At 45.4% G+C, this 16,132-nt stretch overlaps 3 protein-coding genes across 36 annotated transcripts in view; 1 reads left to right on the top strand and 2 right to left on the bottom strand.

The window, feature by feature from the left end:
* Positions 1–6,887, bottom strand: part of LOC108031365 (calcium-activated potassium channel slowpoke) — a 42,715-nt gene extending 35,828 nt beyond the window's left edge. For all 34 annotated transcript variants that reach the window (XM_017104684.3, XM_050889171.1, XM_017104649.3 and 31 more), the window contains exons 1-4: positions 6,176–6,887; positions 5,061–5,399; positions 332–490; positions 23–134 (exon numbers count right to left, since the gene is read on the bottom strand). In XM_017104684.3, the coding sequence (XP_016960173.1) occupies positions 23–134; positions 332–490; positions 5,061–5,399; positions 6,176–6,223 (658 nt within the window). In that variant the 5' untranslated portion in view covers positions 6,224–6,887. The remainder of the gene's footprint in view (positions 1–22; positions 135–331; positions 491–5,060; positions 5,400–6,175) is intronic.
* Positions 6,888–13,698: 6,811 nt separating this feature from the next.
* On the top strand, positions 13,699–15,369 carry LOC108032106 (protoporphyrinogen oxidase). The gene has a single exon (XM_017105935.3). It carries the CDS (start codon positions 13,849–13,851, stop codon positions 15,271–15,273), a length of 1,425 nt encoding a protein of 474 aa, XP_016961424.1. The 5' UTR covers positions 13,699–13,848; the 3' UTR covers positions 15,274–15,369.
* Positions 15,302–15,950, bottom strand: LOC108032107 (bolA-like protein DDB_G0274169). The gene is made up of 2 exons (XM_017105937.3): positions 15,613–15,950; positions 15,302–15,557 (listed from the first exon to the last, which is right to left on the bottom strand). Exons 1-2 carry the CDS (start codon positions 15,904–15,906, stop codon positions 15,399–15,401), a joined length of 453 nt encoding a protein of 150 aa, XP_016961426.1. The 5' UTR covers positions 15,907–15,950; the 3' UTR covers positions 15,302–15,398.
* Between the last annotated feature and the right edge of the window lie 182 nt (positions 15,951–16,132).

The following is a 16,132-nucleotide window of genomic DNA, read 5'->3' as shown; positions in this document are numbered from 1 at the left end:
TAAAGAGGGGTTGTTCGCTTACCGATCCATGTTCGATCTAAATATATTGATACGAAGGACGGGGGTATTGTAAAATAATCTACAAAACTGTACATTTCTAACATAAACCAAAGCTTATCGGACGCCGCTATGAACTGTAAGGAGATTGTCAGATTGAAAGAACAAAAGAACGAAAGAACGTTTAAGAATTTGTCGCACAAACCAAAAGATCAAATCATCACCGCTCCAACCAATTGATTCAAATAATTGTTAAATCAACTCAGTGTGTGCGCTGGTGTGGTTAGTGTGTCAGTGTCGGTGTCTGTCTGTCTGTTGGCCGTCGGCAACTTACTCGTATAAAAAAGTAAACCATAAAAAATATATTGAATGCGAGATCGATCTGTTGAGTAATGTTGTTACTCCACTTTTGGCATCTTTCGACTTCTTCGCTAGATGCATCGACAAAGTATATGATGAGGGATGCAATGCTGAGTATAAATACGAGTACGACCTGGAAGGAGAGCGGAAGTGAATTAGTAAGTAAATATTATCAATTATTGCTTATTAAATTAAATTTAATAAATTCATAAAGGACTCTTATTTATTTTTCCAATCAAAGAACCCAAGCATAAGTTATTCCGCCTAAGAGGTCACGAGGTTCATACCATAACTCATAAATTCATGGGCTGTTATAAAATAAACCCACTCACAACAGCCTCCCAAGCACGAACAGCTGCTACATTTCGATTCCATAAATCACGGCCTTGTTCGAACGCATTCGAACGCTCCATTGAACTTGCGAGCCTCCCACTCCCCCAAAGAAGGAAATTGGAAAAGCGAAAGGAAGGCAGGCACAAGGAAAAAGGATAATCGGAAGTGGTCTGTTTCGAGGGCAAAGGGGCAGAGAGGGGAATCCGCAGTAATGTGCATTTTTAATTGCACACTTTGGCACAGGCCACGACTCTGTTTCTCACGGATCATTTGATTCATGGCGAAAAACGAGGACGTCCGGCCTGGAAATGCTGCTGGCTGCTGGGGCAATTAGCCAGGGCACCCCGTTGATAAATCTGCGGCAGTCATGAAAGTTTTACAAGGTAATTTCGGAGGAAGTGCATCCGAGCAGGGGGGATGGGGGCGGAGCCGTTAAAATGTCAGGGCTGCCTGCCAACAACCAGCTTTATGGCGGCCAGTCGAGGTGGTTCAACTTCGGCCGGCTGCACTTTACGTATATTATTTGGTTCTGGCTGTGGTTCTGTTTCCGAGCCTAATGCCAATGTAATTGTAATTGTTGGTACTATCGTTTCGCAATTACGTGGATAATCGAAAGCGAAGAGCCCCTCGGAAGAGAGCGAAAAACTAAATTTGGCACGGAATGGCACGCAAGCTATTTACTTAGGGCCATAAATTGAAATGTCTTGGCCCGGGCTGATTACTCATTATTCTTGCTCTGCGGCTTTTTCTTGGCATGCAAATTGCACACACAAGGCAGTCTCCTTAGAAAGTTGTTAGTTGCGCAATAAAGTTTTTGGCAGCCCCAGAAACTTTGCTAATATCAGAAGCCAGACAAGAATTTCGAAGAAAAGTGGTGGAAAGTTTACCCTGCGTCTCTGGGATTGCGTATACGTCATGTGGTGTCAGTCGGACTGACACTTTCATTAGCCGTCCTGATCTCCAAGAAGCCGAAACGGAAACCTAATGAAAGCCCACACCCCCGAGGGCATCTGAAGTCACGGATACGAGGCCGTAAAAGCAGGTTCCAATATGGTGACAACTTCTCCTCTGACGTCTTCCCCTTTGAAGACACCTTAGCCACCCCGACCCGATGAACTTGTTATTCACAATGGCCGGGTGGAGCGCGAAAACTGGGTCAATCACTTAGGGCAGCTGAGCTCCCAGATCCGAGTTCTCCTCGCCAAAGAGAAAAGCACTTAAGCCCTGTCCGCCATCAATTGCATCAGCGCGAACTGGGAATCTGGGTCACGAGGCGGGAAAACACGTGTCCCACTCATAACATTTTCAATTCGATTTGCTCGATTTGTGCCCCTCTGCAAACAGCTCCGATGCGATTTGTTCTGGCCATAACGCTGCGAACACAGCAATCAATTTGAGAGGCAGCCCACTGGCGGCAGTTTAATGGCCCCAGATGCACGGAGAAAAATAAGCTCCACTGATGACGGATGGGCTATTAAGTTGTACATTCATGTTGAGTTGAGTGGCTACGATTTTTAAGTGACTTTGGATTTGCACACACTCTAGATTTTACAATTAATTAATTTATAAACGCTCGTTTCTGTAGGAATAATCCCAAATGATGAAAGATGGGATAATAAATTCTAGAAAATATATACTTATGTATCTTTGGTTATGCTATATATTTCCAGAGATTTTACATTTACCTAATTTACCTTGCTCCTGGTTAACTTTTGGCTTTTAATTGGGCTATACAAATCAGATTAAAATGCTTACTATTTGTGTTTGCGTGCAGCACTCTAAAATGTAATACTTTCCCTGCCTGTTTATTTATTATTTTTTCAGCTTTCGCAGCACTCGCTTCTGTGGCGTGACCGAGTGCAATCGGATGTGGGTGTTGGGGAGGTAAATGCCGGGGTTTAACCCCTGCAGCAGACTTCCGCATCGGAGTCGCAACGCGCATTCCAAAGCCAATTAGCGCCTGCAGCGGGGCTTTAAGCCGGTTAGAGTTGAACATATGCGGATAGTTCAATAAAATCGAAGCGAAAAAATCACATAACAAAACTAGAACATTTTGGAGAAAGTGAAGAAAAAAGGGGGGGAAAGAAGCACGAGTTGTGTAATATCTAAATGGCAAGACATTCGTTTTGCCAGCCACAATAACAACGCCCAACAACGGGGATAAACAACGAAACAGCTCACGGAAAAGCCAAAAAAGAGCGCCACGCGAATGGACGAAAGGACCTTTCCGACTTTTCCGAGAACAGCTGCAGTCTGGTACAAAGGCAAGGGAAATTCGACGCTGTCTGCCAAACAGCGAAGCCAATTGGCTGCCAAAGACTGGCACACAACTACGAGTGGGGCCACTAGGCCTGGTAATAAACATTCACAATCGGCCACCCATTCCGCCCACTCCGCCCCACTCCGATCCCGGGTGAAAGTGGAAATGTGCGCGCTGTTCCATCGATTTTCCTACTGGCAGCATTTCCCTTTTAAGCGCCTTCTATCCTGGCATTTGCCATATTATTTACTGTTATTTGTTGTGCTTCCTCGGGCACCCGCGCTCCGAAGCATATGCATACATACATCATTTCTCGGGGCCCGCTTCCCGTTATTAGCCGACAGACCCTCCGTCGGAGGAGGACGGCGAAGCTATCGATAAATGTGCCAGACACATGGGAACGAACCACTCGGCGGGTGGCCGGAAAATGGAAATGGGGAAAACGGAGGGCGGTGGATTCATGACGGTACAAGCTACATGGTAATAGTCGTTCTCCACCGCTGTGCAATTGTGTGCCAGCCGACAAAGGAACAGCATTCGACTGTCATGGGGGGATAGTGCGTGACCAAGGATGGGTGCTCCACATTTGACCCCTTGCAATCGACCAGGGCTTGTCACTCTGCGGGACTGCCGGTGTCCTTGACTGCCGAAGATTGCCACTAGCCCCAAGGCCTACAAACAGGCAATCAAACTTTACTTGTTACCAAGATAATCGCACAAAAAAGAAATGTATTTAATGACTAAAACGTAGTAAGTTGTAAGATATCTGAAAATCTATTATAAAAATACAAAAATTTATAAAAATAAATAATTTAATGAAAACTTTTAAGTTTAAAAAGTTTGAAACATAAAAAAAAAACATTATTTACGCAATAGAATAAACTATATAATAATAATCTCTACATTTTATTTTCCATTTGAAACTGTATGGCTGATTTACCTTTTAGGTTTCACTAATATCTGATGTTAACTAATATTCAATATAATCAATTTATTATTTTAATTTTAAAATCATTTATTATTTTATCCAAAAATGTACTGTCTAAAGTATCCAAATATCTCCTAGAAATTCTACCTGCCGAATGCAAATATTCAGCCGATAAGCTCGCGCCCACAGTGCCGGCAACTTCAAATCGAGAAATGCTTATCGAGGGCATTTACCACAATGCCCAATAAGACCCACTAAATAGCCCCGGAGCCCGCTTGAGTAATTACCTAAGGCCCGTTAATGGATGGGCGGTGCGCCATGACGTATGCGTAATATTTGGACAAACAACCGATTTCAATCGGTCGGGGCGAGGGAAGAGTACAGGAGGGAAACCGCGGACCCGCTGAAGTTAATTCCTACGCAACCAGAGTGTAATTGAAAAGACCCCGAAAATCCTCCCACCGCCAGGTCAATTTGTGCTCATGTACTTATTGTACTTGGAAATGGCACATTTACTTGGCTGCTTCCGCTGTTGACACGAAATGGTTCCCCCCGAATTCAGCAATCGCAAACAAATTATACACGCAAATGGCAGTCGAAGGGGGCGGATGTGGATCGAAACCCCTGCAAATGCATGGCGATGGCACTTTCGCCAGCTGCATGGATGTCCATGCACAAGGACACGTCAACGTTGTTTTGCCATGGGAACCCATATAGCCAGTTGATCTCTGAATAATTCAGTGGGCTGGGCAGGCCAGTAGGTGGCACTCGCAGAAATTACTACTTAATTGAAGGTGGGATGGATTTGTTTACTTCAACTTGGGGAGAAGAAAACTGTGTAAAAGGTTAAGTGGCCAAAAGAGGCGATTAACTAATTGAAAGGTATTATATTGAATAAAATAAAAAGGTAAAAAAATAAGATGTAGTATTTTTAGAAAACGATTATGAAGATAATAATTTTTGAAATTCTATTGTAGAGCATAGTATACTACTCAAAAAATAATTATTAAAAATAATCAATTTTTCCCAAACAATGTGGTAACCTGTCACACTGTCATATTTTTATTCCCAGTGCAACAATATGGCCATATGCACGGTCCGAGAAACCGATTTCCCGACCCAACAAAAGGAATTCATAAATGATAAATGGCCACGGCGTTGGCCGCCCCTAGAAGTACTCACCAAAATTCGACCAGTTGTTGTTTGACCCGAGATAAGCTCTCCAGCCCAGTCTTTCGCTTCTGTCATAAAGGTGCCCTCGAACTCCTGTTTGTTGCGGGAGGCCTTCTGCTCCTTCTGCTTGGGGTCGTTGGGCCCCAGGTCCGGCTCCTTGCGGCAGCAGACGAAGGCGAAGGCTCGCCATAGCAGCACCACGAGCAGGCCAGCAAGGAATGTAAATATGCTGGACAGCAGAAAGCACCAGTACTTGCGCACCTTGAGACAATCATCGGCATCGAATGGTGAATCTGTTGGGTCGTCGGCCAATGATTCGACAGTGCTTTGATCACACCCCGACATCCCCTGCAATGCGAGATACAACAAAGTGGGCAACGATTAGGCTCCGCTGGCTGGCAATTAGCTAACTAAATTTAGCATAAATCAATACGATAACTATATTTGGCGGAAACATTGTTTACGTCATACACTTGACATTTGGATTCAACGAAATGCTTTCTATGTGGAAGCACTCGGGCGCAATCCTATGGCACATATACACTATACATATTATTTCTCAACTTGGCGACGCTGGCAAATGTAAACAAAATGTGCCTGGCCAAGGGTGCGCGAAATGAAATGAGTTCATAAATAAATGTCTTTAGTTTGTTTAGCCGACAAAAGTATATATATTCGAGCACACGAAAAAGAAAGCCCAAAACGCTGACATTTACAATATTGTGTAATGAAATATGCAGTTCCTGTAGGGGTAATTTAGAGATTACGGGTTCCTTTTTCAAATTTAAAAGGACCTGGGGTTTAATGATTATTAAATGGTTGGGATGCTCAAATTTTATTCAACTCGCACTCAGGTATTAAGAACACTCAAACATTAGGCACTATGTTGTTTACTTAGCGAACAAAAAATAATTTAAATAAAGTGATCACAAAACTGATCATGATTGATTTTATTATTGTAGGTATTCTGCACAACTTTTAACACATTTTCAATGCTTTAAATATATATTGCTTGCAATATATAATCCTTTATTTATTCTTTTTTTGTGCTAAGAAATCATAAAAACTTTTAGGGATAGTTCCCTAGGAGTGCTGGTATATAGGGTATACTGAATCCCCCTTACATTTGCCAATGTGGTGGTGAAATTGGTGCCGATCAAACCGCTTGCCATTCTGGCTGTTTACATTGCGACACTGGCACAGAAACGCTGTCGAATTAATATCGCCGCGATGTTCGGATGGCGTTCAAGTGCAGGCGAGTACCAGGCACAGAAGACACTCTGGGCGAACCTGGCAACCGAATTCCGAAAGCTGAACGCCAAAAGCCTCAGCCGCACAATGCGAAACGGAACGAAAACTTGGCCCGCCTCGTATAAATAGCATCAAACAAATTTGTTATTTTTAAAGTGATCTCCTCCGACACACGCACGGCGACACGAGCGGCGACAAAAGTGCTCATAACACTGGGCAAAGGCCGTCTACACTACACCGCCTGGCTCCGATCCGATCCGTGGAGCCCGTGTACCGTGCATATACGCGATCTACCCACTTTTCGGGCGATAGCCTGCATCCACTTTGCGGGATTTGTGGGACACAGCTCTCGGCCAGAGGCCAACGCACTCACTCACTGGGTGAATCACTGCACCGCATACGCATGTGAATTTGCAATGTGTCCGGATCCGAGGGGTGGGCGGCGGGGTTGGGGGAACTGGTGTATATACGTGGGCGGGGAATATTCAAATATATACGGCGGATGTCACACACGGCGCGGCACGCACGCGAATCTAGTCGAGTCGAGGCGAGCTGAACCAAAGGAGGCACCGAGCGAACCGCACAACTGGCGTCCACCAACTGAACGGGCCGTTTTCCAAGTGCCCGCCATCGGGACGGCTCCGCCGACTGCGAAGAGCCCGCTCCTATCTATGTATATCTCCTGGGGGCTCGAACTCTCCCACTCTCGCTCGCCCCGGCTCACCCACTCTCCGGCCATCTCTCTCGCTCTCCGGCGGACGCGGCTGTGTGGCTGACCGCGAAAAGTGTCAGGACGGGCGACAAACTTGAATTTAATTAAAAGGCGACCCGAAGACAAGGCGAATTCAATTGGGTATTGAAATAAAGAGGATGTACCCTATGGCCTTTGGGGTAAACGTGAATGGTGAGTGCTCGAAGGACTTTAAGGATTTGGAAGAATGCATGTGCTGATGGTTCTTATACAACATTTTTGTTCAATTTTAGATCTATGGATTCTTAAATATAAATAATATAATATATATATGTATAAGTTTTCATATCATATAAATGATTGAATGTTGAGCGCTCCCTAAATTTTAGTTTTATGGGTTCTTAAATATACATATTCTAATATATTTAAAAGTTATCATGTATAACACAAAGGATTTCTTCTTTACTATCCAAAATGTTGGTTCCCTAAATTTTAGATTTATGGACTCCTTAATATAAGTGATATAATTATTATATTGATAATCATATAAAAATGATTGATTGTTTGGTATTTTATATGTGTAATTAAGGGAACGTAGGAATTATGTTAACGACAATATAGTCCTATTTATAAGGGTGAACCCTCAAACTAATAAATTTTTGTATTTCAAAATAATATATATATTTTTCAAGCATAAGATTGGTAGTATATATATTATATTATATACTCCTAGGAACAAATCGACAAATATTTTATTTTTTAGATTTCGAATTTTATAATTTGTGCTATATTACTTATTGAATTCAAACTGAGTTTGGGCGGATGCAAATTTGGTAGTACCCTTGGCCAGGGCAGCCGGCACATTGTAGAACGCCTTGCATGTGTGTGTTGCCTACATTGAATTATTGTTACAACCAGAAGAACAACGGCAGGCCGAATATAAATAAATAAATTATGAGTTCACTTCTATTCGTTTTTGTTTTGTCTCTCGCTTCTGAGCTCTGCGCCTATACACACACTTTTTGCATCCCTTCTCGTGACCCCACGGACCCCGGGCCACACTCGTCCCCGAAAGGAGGGTGGGGTGGCCTACGGCGGGTGGCTGGCTAGGAAGGGGACCCAGGTTAACCTGAACGTAAACGTGGGCTATTCCTGCTGCTACTGCCGCAGCTAACTCGGGCCAGTCACGCCACGCCGCCAGTTAGCTGTCGTTCCATAATTTACGCGCTTTGTTTGTCATTTCCTGCGGGGGCAGCCGTGGTAACAAGTTGGCCCAGTTCGTTTGCACATGCCACTATTTCCACCGGCCATAATTGCTCATCATCCCTTAGCCTCGCATCCCGGCATCCTCGCATACTCATCATAAGCCACTTTATTTATAGTTCTTATTTCAGTATCTTTTTTCTCTCTATTTTTTGCGATGCTTGGGCGGTCAGGTCCTCCGCTTCATTGCATTTACGCAATTATAAATAGAGAGGAAGAGCAAAATTGCTATTCAATTAAATTTTGAGGACTATTTTTAAGCACTTTTCACCTTGAATTTAAGTTGTCATTGCATGTACGTAATGTTTATTAAGTACGAAAGCCGATTAAAGGTTTAAGGTCTGAAAAGGGCCCTAAGCAGAGCATAACTTCATTTTAATATCAACCCACAAAAAGAATATAAACTGGACTGAATAAATATTGATGCTTTTAACTCAATTAGGTTTACACAAAGGGGCGTTAAATGTAAATATCCTATGCGAAATTGGAGTGCTATCACGTTTCACTTAAATGAACACGAGTGGTTGTTTTCCATATTTTACACTTTGCTTGCCTTCTTGTTTATAAGGATTACTTTCCGAGCTGTTCCATCGATTCAAGCGAAATTTCAGCGACTGATTCTGGGTAAAGTATTATGCCCCAAAGGGGGGATTCTTCTGTCGAGTCACCTAAGCTGGCCCAAAGATACTGCGCCAAGTCATTTGATCGGGCGCCTAGCAGGTGCGACCCATGAATGCGGGTGGAAAGATAGTGAACGACATAAATTATGCCACCGGGCCGCTTTCGCTGTCACTCCCGGGCCAGAAGGCAATCGGACGGATGAAGTCACACGGCCGCCGCTGATGATAATTTACATTGCGAACTATCGATTTTGGGGGCGTGGGCGAGCCCCTGGCCAGCTCTCTATCTTGACGCATGTCCGTCAAAGCGAAACGCTCGCAAGGCGGCCCCAAAGACGGAGACAACTGACGAACCTGACAAATACCCTTCGACTTTTTGAGCAATTTATGGCCAGCACTTGGCCGCTGATTGGGCCCGTTGATTGCCGGCCACTGGTCGCTTTTCCCTGCATTTGGTTTTCCCCCCATTGGACATTGGCCAAGGCCAAAGGGCTTAGGCTGCACTTGGTCGCTCGGTCGGTGTTTTTGTGTTGTGTGTGTAGTGATGTGACCGGTGCGCAGTGTTCAGTGTATAGTGTTCTCCACCTAATGTTCTGTGTTAGCCGTTCTGAGTGTGCCACTTTCTTAAAGGTCACGCGAGCCATTGCGAATGGCTGGCCAAAGTGATGGAAAACCCATTTATTAAATGAAGCGAAGCGAATTCGAATTGGAGAGCGTAGAGGGGCGGAATAAATCCGGGATCGCGTCATTAAGATTAGATTACACTCGCAAAATGTAACTCAAGTGCAGGGATTATTTTGGAATCAGGGTCTTATGTCACAACTACATGTGTTTAATCCTAAAGGTTTCAGGTAAAAAAGATTTATAAGCATTTGTACAGAATGTACAGCAAGTAAATTGTTGATTTACATTGTTTAGGTTATTTACATTAATGTACAATATATTTATTAAGCTAACTAAATGTTTCAATTCTATGTATTTTTTTAAATCTGTCTTATTGCTCATTTGTTTAGTTATGGAAATAAGTAATTTTAAATGTGTTTTAAAGGCAAATTAAATTGACGGGGAACAAGGACAAAGATCATTGCTGAATGGGTTCTAAATGCAGCACAAATTGATAAGAATCTAACTTGAACAATCTCTGAATGACAAACAAACTATCAATGGAAGTTTTAACTGATTGATGGATTGATTGATTGGTTGACTGACGAGCTGTGGATAGAAAACCCCCGTGCTGTCTACATGAGCAGCTCCTCGTGGAACCGCTAGTGTGAGCTCTACGAACTGATGGTCAAGCGTGGCGTATTTATTTGTGGATCACGTACGACATCGAGGGCTTTACCTTTGGCGTGATGGGCGGATAGAACGGTGGCAGTTCGTGGCAATTGGGGCACCAGGGGCTGGCCATCTTTGGGCGATCGTTCCTGATGTCGTCGTGGTCGATGTGGATTTCGCTGTGGGTCTAGTGGCGGCTTTCCCCTCGCTATCCGTTCTCATATTCGCTTTCTTTTGGGAAAGGTGTTTGGTTGTGGTGGAGGTGTTCGTGGTGGTGTAATCGAATTCGGAATCGTGTTGGGTGGATGGGTTCTCGTGCAGAGGAGGACGTTGCGTACTCACCTAGTACTGGCTAAACCACCGAGGCAGGGCTCCAGGGCTGCCAACATTCACACGCTCAAACCGCACATCAATGTGTAGACGATTTGTGGTCGCTGCAGCTCGCCAATGTTGCACGTGGAAATTGTCTGGCTTGCTGATGTTCCTCACTTGCTGATGGCTCTCGCTGGTTATTTCATAGTTGCATTTCGGCTTGCTTTGGTTTTTAGAACGACGCTGTTATCGGCTCCGTTGACCTTATCAGTTTCATTGTGCGTTGGTGGCTTGTTTGTTTGTTTCTTTGCAATTTTGATCGATAGTTCGCTTTGAATTTGAATTGGAATTTGGTTACATTAGTAACTGCGCCTAGTCACACTGCTCATGTTTCCTCTACAATTTTCTTCTTTATTTGCCTACGAATTTTTTCCTTGTGTTTTAAGCTGCAAGAGATTTATGGAGTTGAGCGGTTTATTAATTAATATTTAAATTGCCAAGGCAGCGTCGACCGCGGTAATTAATTATATTCTTTAGTAAAGCTGTCAGAGTTATTTGCGTTTTAATATTTTTACGACCGCCGACATTTGTCAAAGTTATTTCGTACTTATATATTTGTATTCCCGTTCTAGTTTTTCTTTTCTTTTTATTAGCTGCTGCTGGTTTTCACATAAAACTAAATGTTTGTTCACTCTCTTTTCTCGCCGGAAAAACAAGACACACAGTAAATAAATAAATAAAGATGCGAAGCAAACTTCAAAGCAAAACAGCAGCTCTCGGTGTTTCTGTGTGCTCCGAAAGTTCTCTGAGAATCTCTGGCATTTTCTCACTTTTCTGATGGTGGATTGGCGATTGCGCAGTTTACTAAATCCGAAAACTGGCAAGGAGAAAGCTTTTTCCATGTCTGCGAAAGTCGCACATTTTTGTTAAGCATACGCAATGTGGTACCAAAAACCAGCCAAGTTTAAAATATCGGGATATGCTATTTATTTTTTAAAGTTTCTTTGTACTTTGAATTTAGTTCGATTTTTGGAAAGTGTGTTTTTAATTATTTTAGTAACACTTGTTTGCCAGCCAGGTTAGCGAGGCTCTGCTGTCCAGGGGCTTCGTCCTTTGCCTGCGGCATGTCGTTGAAACGGAAACACACTGCCCTAGTTTTCAGTTATCCTTCGTGTCGCACACACACACACTCAGGAACGCACACTCGCACCTCGCAGGACACACACTTTCGTGCGCTTAACAAGCTGCCTAATGCGCCTGCAAACAATGGAAACGGGACAAATGCCGAGTCAAATGAAAGTTGCATTTTCATAATAAATAAGCGGGCGACACAATTTCCCACGGCATGCCAGCGAGCGGAAAACGTTGGGTAAGGATGTGGGGAGGGGTTTCCCCCCTTGCCTTCATGCTCCACCGAAGGGGAAATGTAAACAGAGCTTAGTCCTTCGTCCTGGCCGCGCATTGAACTCGCCTGGATTTGGTGGCTTCATTTGGGTAGGTATCTGGGTATCTGCGTACCCAGGAGCACGCACACACACTCACGCTCGGCCAGCGACCGACTGGCTGACACACATATACCAAGGCATCCTGCGGCGCACGAAGGACGAAGGACGACGGCCGAGTAGGAAGCAACAAAAATAACATTGACGATGACAGCAACAGCAACAGCAACGGCAACGGCAAAGGCTGGCGAACGATACAAGTGTATCTCCGGCCTGGAACATCGACTTTATCATCGGCTCGGGTCCGTTCGCTTCGTCCTTTTCGCTTTGGGGAACTTGTGGTGTGCTCGTTTCGTGCGAAGGAAAAACTGTGCCGTATGCGCATGTGTGTGTGTGTGTCCGTGTATCCGTGTGTGTTGACTCCAACGAATGTATCTTTTAAATGAAAACCTGCAGCAGCACCAAAAAAACGAAGTAATCGGAAAAATATCCTTTAACTTTGCCACGGCCCCACTTCTGGGCTCCTCAAAGTATGCACCACTTTTGCAATCACAATCTCCATTTTGGGGCACACGCACACACACTTGGTCACTAATTAATTGAATTTCCTGTGCTCGTTGCGCTCGTGTGTGTGTGTGTCGCACATTTTCACGTTCACTGAGCCCGTTTTCAACGGATACCGAATTTTGCACAGTTGCCGTTCCGCAAATGGCCACGTTAATTGCCTGGCTTGCACACGGGTTTTTGCTCAATTTTCCCCGTAATTGGCAAACGCTGTTTGAAAAATTTTCACTTTTCCGACTGCTGCATGGGTGTGTGTATGGGCTTCCCGTGTATACATGTGCACATATATGCGATTGGCACTTTTCCACACAGTCCACTCACTCACACACCCAGAAAAGCAGACGCGACGCGCTCCGGCCAGCAAACCAACCTTTCTCGTCAGCAGCGTATACAATTCTGCGCGCTGTGGACTCCGACGACTTGCAACTCGGTGGCCCACAGTGGTCCCGCACGGCCCAAGCTCGTCCTCCCGAGCTTTTCGGAGTGCTGCGGCTGGTGCTGGGGCGGGCTGGACGCTCCGTTCGATTCATCAAAACTGGCGCCAAAACCCATTCACTATGAATGACCCAGTGCGGTGGTGATGGCGATGATGATGAGATGGTGGTGGTGGTTCCTGCGATGCACACGTGGCGTATGAGGAATGTGAAGGGATCCGTTGCATACTTTTGGGATACGGTTGCGTGTCTTTAGAGGGGCTCGCCAGAACTGAATTTTCTTGTTATTTTGTTTAATAATTAAAATGTTAAAAAAAATTTCGAATTTGTTCCTTTCTTTAAAACACAGCGACTAAAAATACAATACAATATTAGGAAATGGTTATGATTTTCAAATAAGATTAGCAAGTATCTGTAAACTGACTCTTAGTACACCATTTAATATTATGAATTTTAAGTAAGATTAGGATATAGTTAATTTAAATTAATATTAAACTGATGTCAGTTAACAAACTTAAGAGTGGCTAATAAAATTGCCTTGACTTAGAAGTTAGTTCTTAGTTCTTAAAACTACTGCCCTTAAAAAAGGCACATCAACATTTTATGATGAACATAAACATAAACATATCATCAATAAAAACTTTCTTTATAAGTACCCACAAAAATACATAACATAAAATATATTCAACTTACCCTTATATCTCCTTGTTTTCTGCACCATCATCATGAAATTCAAATCATGTTCGGCGCCAATAACATCGATTGAAAGCTCAGACGAGTTCGGAACAAAACGTATCGATAGCCTTATCTGGCACCGATAGTTATGTCACCTGGGCTTATTTTGGCCTAAGCGACCCGAACCGGCGTAGATTTTACCGTCCTCTAACCAAAACTAGTGAGAGTCCTGGCCAGGATTCGGAAGACACCAAAAGCAGCAGAAGGACCATGACGACGGCTGTGCTGGGAGGCGGACTGAGCGGCCTGTCCGCCGGGTACTACCTGTTCCGGCGGTTCGGGAAGCCGCTGACCATCTACGAGGCCTCGCCCAGAGTGGGCGGATGGGTGCGTTCGGAGAACCGCAAGGACCGGAACTTCATCTTCGAGAGCGGACCGCGCACCATCCGCCCCATTGGCGTCCAAGGAGCCAATACCCTGGAGCTGGTGGAGGAGCTGCAACTGGAGGTGACTCCTATCCGACGTAGCCATGTAGCTGCCCGCAACCGGATGCTGTATGCCAAGGGCCAGCTCTGCATGCTGCCCAACGGTCCCAAGGGACTCTTCGGCGTGCTGCCTCCCTTCACCAAGCCGCTGTACAAGGCGCTGTTCCGGGATCTGGTCACCGCTAGCAAGAAGGCCAAGCTGGAGGACGAGAGCATCTACAGCTTCGCAGAACGGCGGTTCGGCAAGGAGATAGCCGACTACGCCATCAGTCCCATGATATGCGGCATTTGTGCCGGAAACGCCCGCGAAATTAGCGTACGCTTCCTGATGGAGGGGATCTTCGAGAAGGAGCAGAAGTATGGAGGAGTCCTCAAGGGCGCACTCTTGGCCCGCTTTCGGGAAAAGGCAGCGGATCCGAAGGAAGGCCTCTTCGCCCAGGGACAGCCCAAGCTGTACGCTCAGGCGCAGCAGGAGAAGTGGGCCATGTACAGCCTGCCAGGCGGACTGGAGAACCTGCCAAAGGCAATGCGAAAGTACCTGGGCGAGCGGGATGTCAACGTGCAGCTGAGCAACGAGTGTCGCAATCTGACATTCAACAGCTCTGGCGTCCGAATGACCATCAAGGATGCGGATGTGCCGGTGGAGCATGTGGTCAGCTCCCTGCCGGCTTATAAGCTGGCTCCTCTAGTGAAGCAGCAGCATCCTTCGCTGAGCGCCCAGCTTCTGGACATTCCTTACGTGGATGTGCTGGTGGTGAACATGCAGTTCCAAGGTAAGCTGCTCAAGGAAGACGGTTTTGGACTGCTGGTGCCGCCAGTGGAGAACCTACCAATACTGGGCGTGATCTTCGACAGCTGCTGCTTTGAAATGGGCGACAACACCGTGCTCACTGTGATGATGGGCGGTCATTGGTTTAACCAGTGGTTCGGCGATCGCCCCAGCCCCAAGCAGATCCTCGACTTGGCCACCAGCCATGTGCAGAAAATCCTGCAGATTCGCGAGGAGCCCAAGTTCAGTCGCGTGCACACGCTGCACAAGTGCATCCCGCAGTACACGGTGGGCCATAAGCGGCGCGTCGAGGGCATCCGGAACTATATCAAGACTTACAAGCTGCCGCTGTCCCTTTGCGGTGCTGCCTACGATGGAGTGGGCATCAACGACGTCATCCTATCCGCCCGGCGACAGGTGGAGGCCTTGCCTTTGCCCTAAATCAATCATTCCCCTGCAGCACACCCTATTTTCCGTTAGTGATCCTGTTGTATTTGCTTAAGCTGGTTTTGAGAGTAGTAAAGTAGGTCCTTTGTACATAGATTTGGGTTCTCATTCATCTGGGTTTACTTGCCGTGGCCGCCCATGCACGGCGGACTCTTCTCCGGCTCCTGTTCCGGTTCCCACTGCTTGGGAGTCTTGGCCTCGATGGACAAGGCGTGCATGAACTCGAAACCGGCTGCCTTCAAAGCATTCTTCACCGTGTCATTGACCAGACGATGGCGCTGTTGGGGAAAAAAGCTTGTTAATAACCAGGAAGTGTATGGTTCTTTGGCCCACCTTGATGAGGGTCAGGTCGTTAAACTTCTCGGAGACGACGAACACCCGAAAGTGGGACTCCGATCGCTTGGGCACGTTGTGTTGGGGCGATTCGTTGATGACCTCCAGGAACACCGGCTTCAGCTCCGTAGTCAATGCCTTCCGCATGGCGGATTCAATAGGTGGATACTGACCCGCCTCCTGTGACATGGTGGCTCTTGGTAGGATCTGTCCCAAGCTGCTGAGAGTGGGAGTCAGTTGAGTCAGGTTTCGGAAGGAAACTCCAGCGAATCGGCGGAGAGTTAGATTTAACATGATTCCAGTATGCTTCTCGCACAGCTGTTCACAATTACATAAACAACTGGTAGCCAGGGTTGTCGAGTGTGGCGGAATAATCGACCTATCGATATCGATTGTAACCTTTCAAAAATAGCTTTTTCAACGGTTAATACTAAGCCATATTTTAATATTAAAATTCACACATTATAACTCATGTTTGTTCTAAAATGTAATTAATACAAAGAACAAATTCAAAATTCGA

This window comes from Drosophila biarmipes, chromosome 3R (genome assembly GCF_025231255.1).
Source record: "Drosophila biarmipes strain raj3 chromosome 3R, RU_DBia_V1.1, whole genome shotgun sequence".
Lineage (NCBI taxonomy): Eukaryota > Metazoa > Arthropoda > Insecta > Diptera > Drosophilidae > Drosophila > Drosophila biarmipes.
This window is presented reverse-complemented; position numbering and strand designations above follow the sequence as displayed.